Genomic DNA, 14,053 nt, shown 5'->3' with positions numbered 1-14,053 from the left:
TCAGTGTCAGCGTGAAGCCCATTTATATGTCACCCTCATGTCATCCTGCCCCTCATGTTTCACAGAACCCATCCTGACTTTTCTCCCAAAATTTTCCAGTGGAGAAATACCTTCAATAGAGACAACAGAGTTTATTCACTGGGTTTGGCAATCGCTTCATGGCCCAGGAAAGAAGGACGCAAAATAAAGAGTCTGGGGGTTATAAATAGATGCTGTTTGCTCTCAAAAGCGTACACTGGGGGTTTACCGAGCCCTGGCCTGTGCTAAATACTTAAATATTTTAGTCTCGCTGGCTGATAGCCTGCCCGCGATATGGTGCTTAATGGCCCCGTTCTGTAGCATATGTGCTTGGTGCATCGATAACCTGCCATTCATTAGGGAGCTGGGCCGGGCTGCCCAGCAGCAAAAGTCAGCTCCCAGCCAGCCAAGCGGGACTGGCCGCTGGCAGCAGAAAGCCCCTGGCCTTGTTTTATCACTCACCATCGTAATTGGTGGCTTTTAATTAAGGCAGAAGGCAGTCGGTCGGGGAGGGCACAGGAGGGGCAGGGATGCTGGGAGGAATTGGCCACAGTGTATATAAGATACTGGAGGGAGGAGGATAGGAGGTTGTACACAGCGAGGGTGCCTGGCGTGACAGCACAAATTGACCTTATTTAGACACTGATGCCCCTCCTTTCCCCCTGCTTTTTTCCAGCATATCCCAAAATAAACCTCCTTTGGCCTACTGCAGGATTTCAGTTGTGGTAGGGAGGGATCTGTCGTGAAAGCACTGGGGCAATGCTGTCTTCAAAACAAGCATTTCCCTGGCTTTCTTCTGAGATTAAAACCCTTTCCGAGACAGTGACACTTGTTATTGTAGCCCTCTGGATGCTGACTTTCTCACTGCGATCGCTGCAGAGGAATAAAGAGGAGAAAAGGGAATAAAAAAAGGAAGGTAAAGGAATGCAAAGCCAAGCTAATAAAATAACTTCTGGTGCTGGCAAGTTTTCATCTTCCAAGGTCAGCCCTGATTTCATTTGAAGAGTGCTTTGCTCTTTGTCGCAGTTTTGGCTATTGTAGCTGTAGGTACAAAGGAGCATCTGGAAACCTGTTCCCATCTTTAGCAGGCGTTATCATCGAGCTGCCCTGAGCCCCGGTTTGCTTGCTGGCCGCAGCGGCTCCATGTTGAGCTTGTTGGGCTCCCGCTCGCATCCCTGACGAGGCCGGGACTGTGTACCTGCGGAGAAGTCAACCAGGCAGGGTGTGCGCAAAGCCCTCAAGCTTCCCCCACAATTTCTACCCTCCTTTAGTTGTGGGGTTTTGGGCTGGTCTGGATTTTGGGGTGCCTTTTTTTTTTCCCCATCTTTTTTTTTACTGCATGTAGTCGTTGAGCTCAGCTTTTGTTACAGGCGTTCAAGAGCACAAGAGCTTGTTTCATTTTCCAGATTAGAAAATGCTCAGAGGTATAATCAGGTCCTTCCACAGTATTTAATTATCCATAATTAAAGGCATCTACACAGAGCACCAGATTTTCAAAGACTATTCTTGTGTTACATTGCTAATGAATTAAGTAATTAATTGGCATTGAAAAAATACAATAGGAAACATCAATCTTTTAAAGTAAAGCAATTTTTTAGGTGCTTTATAAAATCATTAACTTGTATCAGGTCAGTAGCTATTCTCATGTCTAAATCCCCCTTCTGGTTTTAAAAACAATTCTAAAGGACAAAATGAACACAGGAAAAACAAGGCAGCAGGGAATACTTGCTAGAGAGCGTGGAAATGCTCAGAAATGGGGTGTTTTGTTTGGAAGTCATTGTCCATCACTTTGTCGCTCGGTCCCACAGTCCCTTCTCCAGGCCAATAAGGTCTGAACCAGCCAGGCAATTTCCGTCACATTCGAGGACACAGTTTGCAGCTTCAGTCCTGTCATGTTCCTACAAGTTTTGTTAAAAATAGCTGTCTGCTGGGTTTAGTTTTAATGACCCACCTCCTCTTGAGCAGGGCACTATTTCTGTGCCTCGGTTTCCCCTCTGCACTTCCCTACCCCACAGGAATGATGAGATGATAACAGGCTCTCAGTTGCAAGCCATTTGGATACTGTGGTGCCACCGAGATCAGAGAGTAATAGCTTTATCCAGTAATTAAGTAATTAAAACAGACTGGCAGAAAGAGGGGTAACGAAGCATTCTGAAATTTTGTGGGGGAGGGATGCAGAACCACGTCTATTCACCACAGATTTTCCCCAGCCTTTCATCATTCCTAGCTGCTACCTTACAGTGCAAAATCTATCCTGTCCTGGCACATCAGCATAATATCACATGGCACCTGCTCAAGTATAAAAGCCCACATAGATTGTCGCAATGCATTTTGTAGTGACACCCAGAATTATTAGCAAAGGAAAGGACGATCCTTTTCCATTTGATGATTTTGTTAAATGCAACTATTCACATGCAAAACCAGCGCCATTCATTTTAGTTTTATTAGCAACCTGACTCTTTGCGTGGTGCCATCCGAAAGCATTGTGCAAATGCCATGGATACCATTAAATTCAGGTAGCATAATGGGCCCTGGGAAGACCAAAATCTGGGGACAAAACATGGATTAAAGCTGCTTTTGCAGCTGTTGGAGAAATCAGGGTAGGTTGCAGAAGGGGGGGTTTAGGAGCCTGTTTGTTCCAGAAGCACCAACCTCTGGGTGTCTCGATCTGTCCATCAGCCCAAGGTGTGCCTGTCCTTGCAGTGGTTTGCTCTCCCCGTATGTCCCTTCGAGGTCCCATCCATCCTGCCCTGCCCCTTCCTCCTGTTCCACCAGGAGCTGCAGATCTTGGCACAGCAACTTGTCTCTAACATCAGGCTTATCAGTTGCGTGGGCTGGGGTCAGACGGGAGATGTGTTCTGGAGCTTCGTTTTTCCATGTCCTAGGCAGGAAATTAAATTCCCTAAACAAATTAAGAAATGACGTTTCTGCCATTGTGGTTGTTCCCTTTCTCCGGGTAATCAATCATTTGTAGGGATTTGCATGAAAGTGGGAGCTCCGCTACGGCAGCCTGGCCTGGAGGTTGGGGTGGGATGACATTCAGCAGACTTAGAAGGATGACAAAAAGGCAAATCCAAAGGCTGATGGCACTTGGCTCTGTTAAATGCTTTCCAGAAGAGTCCATCCTTTAGCTGGAAAGGGAACCTGTGGTTCCTGACTTAGATGTCTAGCTTTTATCCACGCACATGTTCATTAAATTCACCTTTCACTTGGGTCTTGCCAGCCCGTGGCCAGTCATTTCTGTGTTCGTCGTCATGGAGGCCAGGAGGGTGTAGAACGGAGGTGAAGACCCTGGAGGCCAGAAGGGTGGGAATGATGGAGAAGACAGCAGGAGATGGGCTTGCTGCGTCACACAAAATGTCAAAATTGGGTTCTGCTCAAAGCCAGCAACAGAAAACCTGACAACTCAAACAGGAGCTGGGAGCAGAAAGAAATGGTTTCAGCAGCAGCTCTCTTCTTACATGAAAAGTTATTGCTTTGCTTTGAAGTTCCATTTTTAACATGATCCCATGTTCAAAACCCTCATAGGAAAAAGCTGTCGCCAGGTGGAGAAAAAAAAAAGGGGGACTGTTCTGTTGCTCTCAAAGCTTCACATTTCATCTCAAACCGGCAGAAAGGCATAGAGGCATTTTTCTAGCAATTTACTCATTCCCACAGTAATAATGAAGGTCTGGGTGGGAGATGAAAGTTCATCCTGAGTGTGCTAAAGAAACCCTTCTGCCCCTTGATAAGAGGTTTGCACAGAAGTTTACTCATACCAATAGGCAACCATTGCCACGACTAATGTGTGTTGTGGTGCAGCCATCACCCTGAATTAACCACTGCAGTTTCATTGTCCAACAGTGGGTTGGGTTTTCAGTAGACTGCGCATGTAAATGCACAACTCAGATGAATATATAGTAATCCGGGTTCCTTGTCTTATTCCTGGTTTGCATTTTTTTTCCTCCTGTTTTATAGAAAATTAGCATAGTCATGGTTCTCACTTCATTTATGACTGATATGGAAAAAAAAACATGCCGTAAAACATCATGCGCAGCTGTAGTGACCAAGTGAGATTCGGTTCTGGCTTTATACTGATTTGACATGCAGCCAGCTCTATTCCATACATCATCTCTGATTGCAGTTAAGGATGAAATACTGTTTTAATTCTTACACCAAATGTGGGGTTTTTTTCCGAAGAAAAAAGACATTAAAAGGTTTAAATGGGCCATAAAAATCATCAAATTTTCACACCGAGTACAACCAAGAGGTGAATAAGTTGGCTAAAAGCTCAGAAGACCCAGAGAAAAAGTCCCGGTTGTTATTCTTTCATTGTTAACCTTTGCCTTTGAATGGAGACACCCAGGCAGAGAGCAAAGACCTGGTACTTTGGCAAGCAAGAGTGATTTGTCCACTTCCCTAGATAAGGGTTTTCCCTCACGTCTTCATGGACGAAGCTGTTGCCGGAGCTGCTGCTCTCTGACAGTGTCCGAGGACGGTGCCTTGGGAGGCTGATGGGGCAGGATGAACGTCCAGCCAAGTTTGCTCCTTTTTTTGGGGTCACCTGGGAAACAGCAGCTGTAAGGGACCCCAGCTGGCAAGGGGAAGGCAGCAGAAATGCAACAGCATGTTATATATTAATATATACCCTTTGGATATATATTTCTTCAGTTAAAGGTTTAGTGTCTGGAAGGTTCAGCTTTTCCTCCCTTAGACTGTTGATTTTACCAGTAACTTTGTTAACCGATGCAGTATTTTAATTGTAGTTCTATTTTATACCTGGTCCAAAAAAACCATCCTCCCTTATTTGCCACGTTTGAACCATTAAAAGAATTAATGTACCTTCAGCACTGTTGGAGTTCATTTTGGGAAATATCTATTTAGACAAGTTTTTAAAAGCCTATTACTTACCTGAAAGGTTATTATGACCTAGGAACAGCTTTCATTGCCTGCAATTAAAATCTACCTATTTTTAAAAAAAAAACAACTATGGTATTCTCCTGAAGCTTTATGCTGTCTGCAAAGAGATTTTTAAGAGCTAATCGTTTTTGTTTGGTCAAGTAAATGTTGAAACATGCTTTTCTCACTTAATAGGTGGTTATTGCTGTCTTTGAGGTGTTACTGTTTTCCTTCTTCAACCTTGAATGTACACAGTAAAAATGGGATTCAGAAAAGCTGTTTTGTATGCAGAGTATCTGCTTTTGCAAAGCTGAGTGCCTTGCCTGTGCTTTTTTTTTTTTTTTAACCATAAGCTAAACTTTTCAGTGCTGATTAAGGTATTTGCACACGTAGATCCTTTTAAAATGAAGAGGAATTTGGTGTGCAAATCCCATAGGTGACTTTGAAAATGCCAACCTGCATTTTATATTAAAAGAGGAGGGGGAAAAACCTTGTATTTAAGGGTAGGTATGTAGCCCTGTGATTTGCTCTTTTGCTGTCTGAGAGCTGATCCTGAGACACACCGTGTGTTGGCTCCTCCTTGACTTTGGTGACGGTGGTTTGCCTTCAATGCTGCCCTCAATTCGGGTGTGTGATTCCATCACCAGAGTAAATTGGTAAATTTACTTGGTAAATTATTATTTATATTTATAATTATTATTATGATACCAGCCTTGGTAAATTATTATAAATTTGCTATTGCCTATTAATTTGCACTGCAGCAATGCCTGACACTGCTGGTCAACAGTCCACAACCCCCCACCACTGGGTTAGAAACCCAGTAAAATGGGGCAAGTGGAGTATGAAGTGCACTCAGATATGCTCCCAGCTTTGGTTTCACTTGGGATCAGAAACAGGCTGGGGGTAAATGCCTGTACGATGAGGCAAACACCCTTAATCTAAAGCAGTAGGAAACGTACTGCCTACCCTGTTTTCTTTAGTGTGCTCGGATCATGTTTCTTAGATTATCTAAACTAGTCTTTGATTGTTAAAAAAAACCCTGATTTTAAAGATTCATTCTCACAGTTGAGACTCCTAGTAGTTTGTTATCGTATCTCAATCCACGCTGTTCCTGCTGGAGGAAAAGTTCTGTTCCTTCTGGGCTTTAGCCCTGGAGCTGCCCCGTTCGGCATCCCCTCATACCCGCCGGCAGCAGCTGTCAATCATTGGCACCGCTTGTGATCCGTCTTCTGCAGATGCTTGTGCTGAACCAGCATCAGCCTTGCGCTTGTTCCCCCATCATCATGCTCACCCGACAAGGGCAGTGTATGAAGAGAGAAGTGGGGCTGCAATTTTTGGCCGGTGCTTTTTAAGTGTCCAAGAGCTGCCATCTTTATTTAACTTGCTGAACGATAACCTCAAGTCTGTCTGCACAGCTCAGATCTGTATTGGCACTGGTAGATGTCACCGCTCCTAAACAGACTGCTTTTAAATTGCACCCATAGATCTTCCTTGCACCAAAACATTCCTGCTCCAGTATTTAGTGATGCCTGAAGTTATGTCTCCACATCAAATTAAGTAACTGTGCTATCAATAAGGAGGAGTAATGCAGTGTATTCCCTTCTGGATGTCTCCCTGTCCCTCATTTGTTTGTTGCTCCTGATTAAGATGGATCATGAGCTGTCGGTAATTTTCTAACCATGGTGCAAAGCAGGGAGGATTAAATCAGTCTGTGTCACTGGGAACCAGGTCATAATTTAGGGAACTTGACTGGGTCCCCTGCATTCATTAGACTCCAAGGCAGTGGATGAGCAAAGCCCAGATGATGTGAACGTCTCCATTTGAGGAGACCCAGAAGGTGAGATGGGGCCACCAGGACATCACCATCGCGCTGGGCTGGCCGAGAGCTGCAGGTGTGTTTTATCTCACATCTTGTGCTGGCTTCATCCCTGGCAATAGTCAGTGGAAAGGCTCCTGTTGCCCTGAATTTAGCTTTTTATCTCAGTCTCGCCTTTTTAATACACTCTTTTTAATGATGTAGGGCTTGCTTAGAGTGAGCAACTTGAATATAGATTGGAGAAGGATACTGCAGATATATATATGTTTATATTTTAATGCAAAGATTAAATAACTTTAAGGCATCTTCAGGCACCCAGCAATGTGAATTATGGCTGGAAAAATCTCTCGCGTAAACAGGCAGTGCTTGAGAAGAGCTGTTAGCATCATCTTGTGAGGAGTGAAATATGCAGGAACGATGGCAAAGCGCTGCAAATCAGCTTCAGAGGAGATTATTTCTTTGAGGCAATGGTGCGCAAGATTGAAAGCTCTTGGATGTCTAGGAGATACCACCAGTTGATTCCAGAGAGCTTTTAGTCAGAGATAGTGGGGCTTGTCCACAAACAAAGAGAAGGCTCTCATTTTGCAACACTTTAGACAAAAGAGGGAACTCCGGGACATTTATTGGATGTGCCAGAAAGGGGCTTTCGAAGTCTTGCTGGTGATCTTGGTGGGGGCACTGACCTGAGACAGTCTGGTTTCCAGCCCTGCAGGAGCCTTCATGCAGGTTGGGTGGTGATGAACTTGGGCTGTATGGGAGCCCAGGTGGGTAGGTATTTTTACCTGGTGTGTGTATTGGGAACATGTGGGATGAAGCTGTGTCCTGCGTAGCCTGGGGGACATGGACATCACCTCCAGAGGCAGGGAGGAGGCAGAGCCACAGCGCGCTCCCTTCCCTCCTGCCACTAGTCACAGACCAGGGATTAGATGTGGGCATTATTGGAGTGTGAACTCACCTCCCTGACATGCCGTGATCATGGCAGCCCCATTTCCGATGCACCTTCAGGCTTCAGTGGTGCTTCGAGCTGAGACCTTCGGCTTCTGCCTCTAACACACACACCCCCCGGAAAAAAAAAAAAAAAAAAAAAAGTCCAAGGATGTTATATTTTGGTGGGGTTTTCAGCCCTGCCTGCAGAGCATCGCCAAATTTAATTTTCAGTAAGGCAAAGCTCAGCATCGGCAACTGAGTTCTTTATGTCTCGCCTCCAGCTTCATCCGCTGCCTTCCCCTCCCTCCGGGGAGAGGGGGCGGCAGGCAGTTGTGGTACCAGACAGCAAAACCAAGACTTCTTCCCTTCTCAGCTTGTTAATTAAAGCCACAAGTTGAGCTCCTTTCTTGCAGGGTGCTCTTGAATTCAGATGTTTTCCTCCACATCCCTGTGGTGGGGACCACACAGATGGAGTTTGCTTGCGAGCTGGAATGGCTGCTCCTCTTGCGTTTGGGACGTGAGTTTTTTCCAGCGTGGTAGTGTCTCATCTGGGGGGTTTGGGTTGCTTTGAAGCACCACGGTGCCACTGAGTCCCAGGAGGAATTAATTGCACACCCCTGGGTGGCATTGCATGGTGTAGCAGGAGCACGTTAATGCCCATGCATGGGATTAGATGTATCCTCTCCATACCAGCAGCGCAACGTGGGTCATCACCCAGGGATCTGGTCTTATGCGTATGGTTGCAAAATTTGCTATCACTCTTCCCAGACAACAAAGCAGGTATGATTTTTCTCTTTGCACTACATCTCTCCCATCAAAACAGCATCTGATCAGCCCTAATATATCTCCATAAAAATCTTCACTGTTATTCTAGCAAACAGCCCGGAGTGCTGTGGTCTTTCATGAGTATTAATTATGTTAAGCAAAGCAAATCTCACAATTATATTTTCTGTGGGAGCAGCAAATTTCCCCCATCAGTCTCTCTGAGCAAGGAAAAGAGAGTGATTACTGACCTGTTTGCATCGCAGTCATGGTTTAAGATGCTTTTACAAAAACCAGGAGAACAGCCCTTGCTCAAAGCAGCTTCTTGTTCCTACTGCTATTATCATACGTAACTTTCTTGATATGCTTGACATGTCATCAAGTGTTTCTGAGCAGTGTCATCCTTTGAATAATGATAATAAAACCCTGTTGCTGTGCTGTTCTGTCCCATTCTTTGTGATTTTTTTTTTTACATCAATTTGGCAGATCCTGGTCTCAGCCCGCTCCTTTGTGCAGCACAAAGCCACAGTGAGAAAAGCTCAGGACAGTTCCCAGCAGGATGGGTTTAGGGCACTCAGGTTTTGAAACGTTGGGAGGCTGATCTAAGGGAGGAAAAAAAAATATCAGAGAACTTAAAGGAGGCAAGTCATCTCTGCTGCAGAGCAAAAAGAGAACTTTTTTTCTTGCTGTGTGATCCGGTAGTGGCCTCACAACCTGCAGCTTCTCTGAGGCACATCCCAAAGCCACGTAGCATCCCCAGGTGCAGCATGTTGTCTCCAGGAACACATTAGCTGTCGGCCCTATAAAACCCGAGGTCTCTGGAAAACTCGCTGGTGACTTCTGCCATTGCGTAGAAAATGCCAATTGTCTGGAGTGTATTTTCAGCAGTGCAGTGTCACTCTCTGACTGCTTCTTTCTCATGCCTCAGCTGCAGGTGTGATACTCACTGCATCCCATTTTGGACCAACACAATCCACTCTTCAAGGTGGGAGAAGTTTAGATAGGGAAAACAAAGGAGCTGGCTGACAGTGACTGTGCTGGAAAATTGGATTTCATTGGTTCCAGATAGTGGGAATTTAAGTTGATTTAATGGAAATGGAGTGTGGAAATTTTCCTTTCCGTTAGAAATCCACATTTCTATATGGGTAGAGATAGTGGGGGAGGAGAGAGGATGCAGAAATTGCATTGGTGTGCAAAACAAAAAAAAGCTTGCTGTGGTGTGCAAAACAAAACATTTCACTCTAGGAATGCAGAAGTGACTATTTTGAGAGAGTGCTGGGGGCAACGAGGCAGAAATGGTCCAGAGCCGTGGTAGTGTTTGCCTAAATTAAAAATCTGGCACAAGAGAAGGGTGTCCCAAAACAGCAGCACAACATCTCATAAGAGGGCAGATGATGTAGTAGAGCCCAAAGCCAGGGTTTCAGGCATTTTGCTGAAAGTCCAGGAAAAGGAAAACAAACCCACTAGCTGTAATTTTTGCCTTGGTTCAGTCTCTACAGCTCCTTCCTTAGGTGTGCTCAGGTGATGCTCAGCCAGCCAGAGATGCTCAGTGCTGCTTCAGCAAGGGCTGGTTTGGCCACCCCCTGATGTTCCTCCCAGCCTTGTCACTGCAATTTATCCAAAATAGCTGCAATTTTTCCTCTTACCTTCACCCAGCCTATTTGTGGGGCACATGGCTGCATCCCAAGGATTTTCCGTTAGTCATGAAGGCGCTTGCCAGGTTCTTCCTGGCTCGATAGATGCCAGAGATCAGAGAGGCAGATGATTAGTGTTTAATTACTCTTTTGCAGACCTGCACTATGTCCTTGGCTGGGGCAGGGATGTTGTTGCTCTGGTGCTATCCCCAAAATGAGTGATCCCCTCCCCACTGGGGACCTCAAAGGCACGGGCGATGCTTTTAGCACATACCTCCTCTTTACATCATGGTGTCTGCTTTCTCAGCTCTGGGATAGGGACATTAATGAGAGATGTTTAATGATTTTTTTTCCCAAATGACCCCCGCTAGGGAAGCTCAAGAGGGAGAAGGGACCCAGGGCTGCCAGGAGGAGGAGGAAGGGCAGCTGTGGCCGTGATGGAGCAGCTGTGGGATGGACAGATAAGCGGGACGCGAGGAAGAGCAAGCTTTTCCCCAGTTTGCAGTTCACCTTCAGCCAGTCCCAGCTCACTGAGAAAAACACGCCGGCTCCCCTCGCCACCGGCCTCCTGCACGTTTTCAGCCACGTTGAACGGTGCTGTAAATCCACTGTCTGTGTCTGGAGCCGTGTGTGGGTGTCGAGGCAGTATTGGCTTCTCAAATGAGATGATTAACAAGCAGCCGCAGGGCAGCAAGAGAGAAAACAATCTTCCCCTCTCCTTGCCACCCTGATCTCCAGAGGAAGCTTTTTGTTTAAATATTAATTAAAAGGGGTTTTTTTCGCTCTGGGAGCACAGAGCAGGCTGTTGTGTGGAGGCTGCTCATTCTGGGTGTCCCCGACATCAGCAGGCAATCAGAGCATCCTCTTACAGATTGACAGGCGCTGACTTCTGCTTTAAGTACGACCAGCTACAATGCTTGGCATTTTCATTGCATCACAGCCCCAGACATTTAACAGCAGCAGATGAGCTGGCCTGACAACTAAGTCCTCACTGGGTATCATCACACAACACCCACCAGGCTTGATGAAGTAGAGAATGCAATGCAGAGCACAGGCAGCAGCTTGGCCCACGCAGGGACCCAAAAGCTGTAGGAAGAAGAGACAACTTCAGTGGGTGGCCAGAGAAATACCGCAGGTGGGATCACGGCCTTTCCAACCAGGATCATGTCTTCCAGAGGGACGCCACCTTCAAAAATCTTCAGCTCGTGACCAAAATGGGTCATGACTTTTTCAACCAAATGCATGTAAAGAAAAGACGCACATAGTGTATATATGTGGGCATAGATAGAGTTTGGCTTTTCTGTATTGCTGCGTGTCCTTGGCTGGTAACTCCTGGCTTTGAAGTTCTTTGCACTGTAGCATGACTGAGGTTGGAGGGAACCTTTGGAGGTTGTCCAGCCCAAAGCCCAGCTCAAAGCAGGCTTAAAACATCCCCACGCCCAGCGCACTGGTCTTCAACAGCCAGCAGACCTGCGTAGCCTCGACTCCGGCTCAACAAGTGATGCAGGATTCCCTTGCTGGGAGCACAAGCTTGTTTCTTCCTGGCATCCTGATGGATTCAGATGCTGGCCAGACCAAGGAGGAGGCATCATCCCTGTTTCATGGAGAAACACAGACCTTCCCAGCACCACAGCCTGTCTTCCCAAGTCCTGCCCGTGGAAGGAAGCAGCAGCCCTGGGGTACACCCAGTCACCCCAGACTGGTATAGGAGCCATCAGGGGCACCTGTCTCAGGCCCTTCTGCTGCAGCTTCATTAAGACTGATGTTAAAAGTTGCTGTAGAGCTGAGCTGCATTTGAAGAGGCCTTTAGTAAAGGGGAGAGGGTGCTTAAGCACAAACAGCATGCAGGCACCATTTGGCTTGGTAGCAACCTGAATTGGCTACATCTGGTTAAGTCAAGCCCTGCTAAACTGGTGGCCTATTAAGCTTAAACATAGGGTCCTGAGGAGCATCTTAATAAAGTCAGGACACTAATAAATCAGCAAGATGAAGTGAATAGTTCTCTGAGATGATAAAACATGAGACTCTGTCTACAGCTCAGCCTGTTTCTAGCCACATGGGGACCATATTTTCCCTTTCAAACAGTCTTAAGTCTTATATTAAAAACTAACAACTTGCTTGTAATTTCATGTCTGTACATGCTCTCATATTTCAAATGCACCTTGTGTACCGGAGGCATAGATTAAAAGCGGTGGCCAGGCGAGGGGTGACATTTCGGAGCAGCACTGGAGCCATGAGACACATTTCAAATGTCTTCACGCTTCCCTGATGCCATGAATGCCACCGCCCCAATTTTTTTTCCATGTGCTGCTGGCTCTGACATTAATTCCCAGTGCTAACTGATGTGGGAGCAAGAGGGGAGGAGGAGAGGGCTTGCAGAGGGACCACTGAGCAATGGGTATTCACTAGGCTTTTACAAAAAAAAGAGGAAAATAGCATTCTTGCTGATTTGCTGCTCAGCTTTGAGATTGTGCAATAAAGAAACCCCAAAAAAATATTGCTAATAATGAGCAGATTAAAGGAATTGCCCTTGAGAAAAACCAGATTTCATCATAAAGCTTATTTGGGAGGTGAATTATTTTTGTTAATTTGATACTATAAATAATTTTTGGTTAATAGCCCCACGCTGCTGGGAAACCCTGGGCTTACTGGGCGTTCGATTACGGTCCTGGGGGATGAATTTGCTCTGGTCCCTGCAGCGCACACTCACCAGGCTAGAACAGTAAAGGCTGGTCTGTGTCCTGATGCTCGTCCTCATGGTCTTGTCCATCTGGCAGCCAAATCTTAGGAAAAAGCGATAATAAATTAGTGGGCAACTGAGTAGAAAAAGCCATGTGCATCCATGATGCAACTGGTGCTATTTGTACTAGTGGCTGGGTACAGCAACAGAAGAAGGAAAGTTTCAAGCCTTTTTTTTCTTTTCTTCAATGCCTGAGAGCACAGAAAAAAGAAAAAAAGCCTGAGACGAGTGATCCACATTGGGCAAAGCTGGGAGAGCCGCTACTGATTTCAGCAGTGCTGACATTGCAGCTGGAGAGCAGTGAGGGGCTGAGACTGAGCACCTGCCTGCTCCTGGGCGCTTATAGCAGAGCTACTACACCCAATTAAAAAAAAAAAAAAAAAGAAAGAAAAAAAAAGTATTTATTTCTATTACTCCCGTGTGTTTTTGCAGGTCCGAACTGCTTTGCAGGAACCACGATAATTCCCGCTGGCATCGAAGTGAAGGTGGATGACTGCAACATCTGCCACTGCCACAACGGGGACTGGTGGAAGCCGGCGCAGTGCTCCAAGCGCGAGTGCCAGGGCAAGCAGGCTCTGTAGCGGCAAAACTCCCCGCCAGCGGCACCGCCGGCCAAACAACCCGCCAATGAGGATGACAACAATGACGAAGAAACAGCTTCAACACTGCACACGCGACCAATGTCCCGCCAGCTTCAACAGGGTCACCAGCAAAACCTGCGAGGGTTTCACACAAGCAGAGATTTTACTCATTGGGAAGGGGTTCCCACTCCACAATGTCCTGCTTTTCTCTCACTTTACACACTATGTATCCAGTATCAACTCTTGTAATTATCAGTGCTTGGTAGGGGTGCAGTGGTCAGATTTGGGGAGGAATAAAAAAAAAAAAAAAAAGGGGGCCCACACAAGTTCCTGAACTGGTGACACCTCCAAGATGCTGATTGATTCATCGCTCTAACTTTCTCCAGTGTGGATCATGGGGTTTTTCACATTTATTTATTTAAGGTTTTTTTTGCTATTGTGATTTATTTTTTTTAAAGCCTCTTCCTAACCTGGGATTGTCAGGGCAATACAACTATGGATCATTTTTATCGTGTCTATAAGGGGAGGGCTGGTAAGGCCAGGAGGGAAGTAGAAATTACAAGGGGAAGAAGGGTTAAAATACCCCAACTGGAATGTAACCTGCAGAAGGGCCAAATTAGATGCACAAGTATACAACCGGACACCCAAGACAGAAGCTGTATCTGTGTTACACTTTCTCCACTGAGTGGGGACAATA

General features: G+C 46.0%; 1 protein-coding gene across 1 annotated transcript in view; it reads left to right on the top strand.

The window, feature by feature from the left end:
• The window catches only part of VWC2L (von Willebrand factor C domain containing 2 like), a 44,533-nt gene extending 31,177 nt beyond the window's left edge, over window positions 1-13,356 (top strand). The window contains exon 3 of the mRNA XM_065638214.1: window positions 13,208-13,356. Coding sequence (XP_065494286.1) covers window positions 13,208-13,356 — 149 coding nt within the window. The remainder of the gene's footprint in view (window positions 1-13,207) is intronic.
• Window positions 13,357-14,053: the final 697 nt, after the last annotated feature.

This window comes from Caloenas nicobarica, chromosome 6, assembly GCF_036013445.1.
Source record: "Caloenas nicobarica isolate bCalNic1 chromosome 6, bCalNic1.hap1, whole genome shotgun sequence".
NCBI lineage: Eukaryota > Metazoa > Chordata > Aves > Columbiformes > Columbidae > Caloenas > Caloenas nicobarica.
Note: the sequence above shows the minus strand (reverse complement) of the source record. Positions and strands in the feature narration are given on the sequence as shown.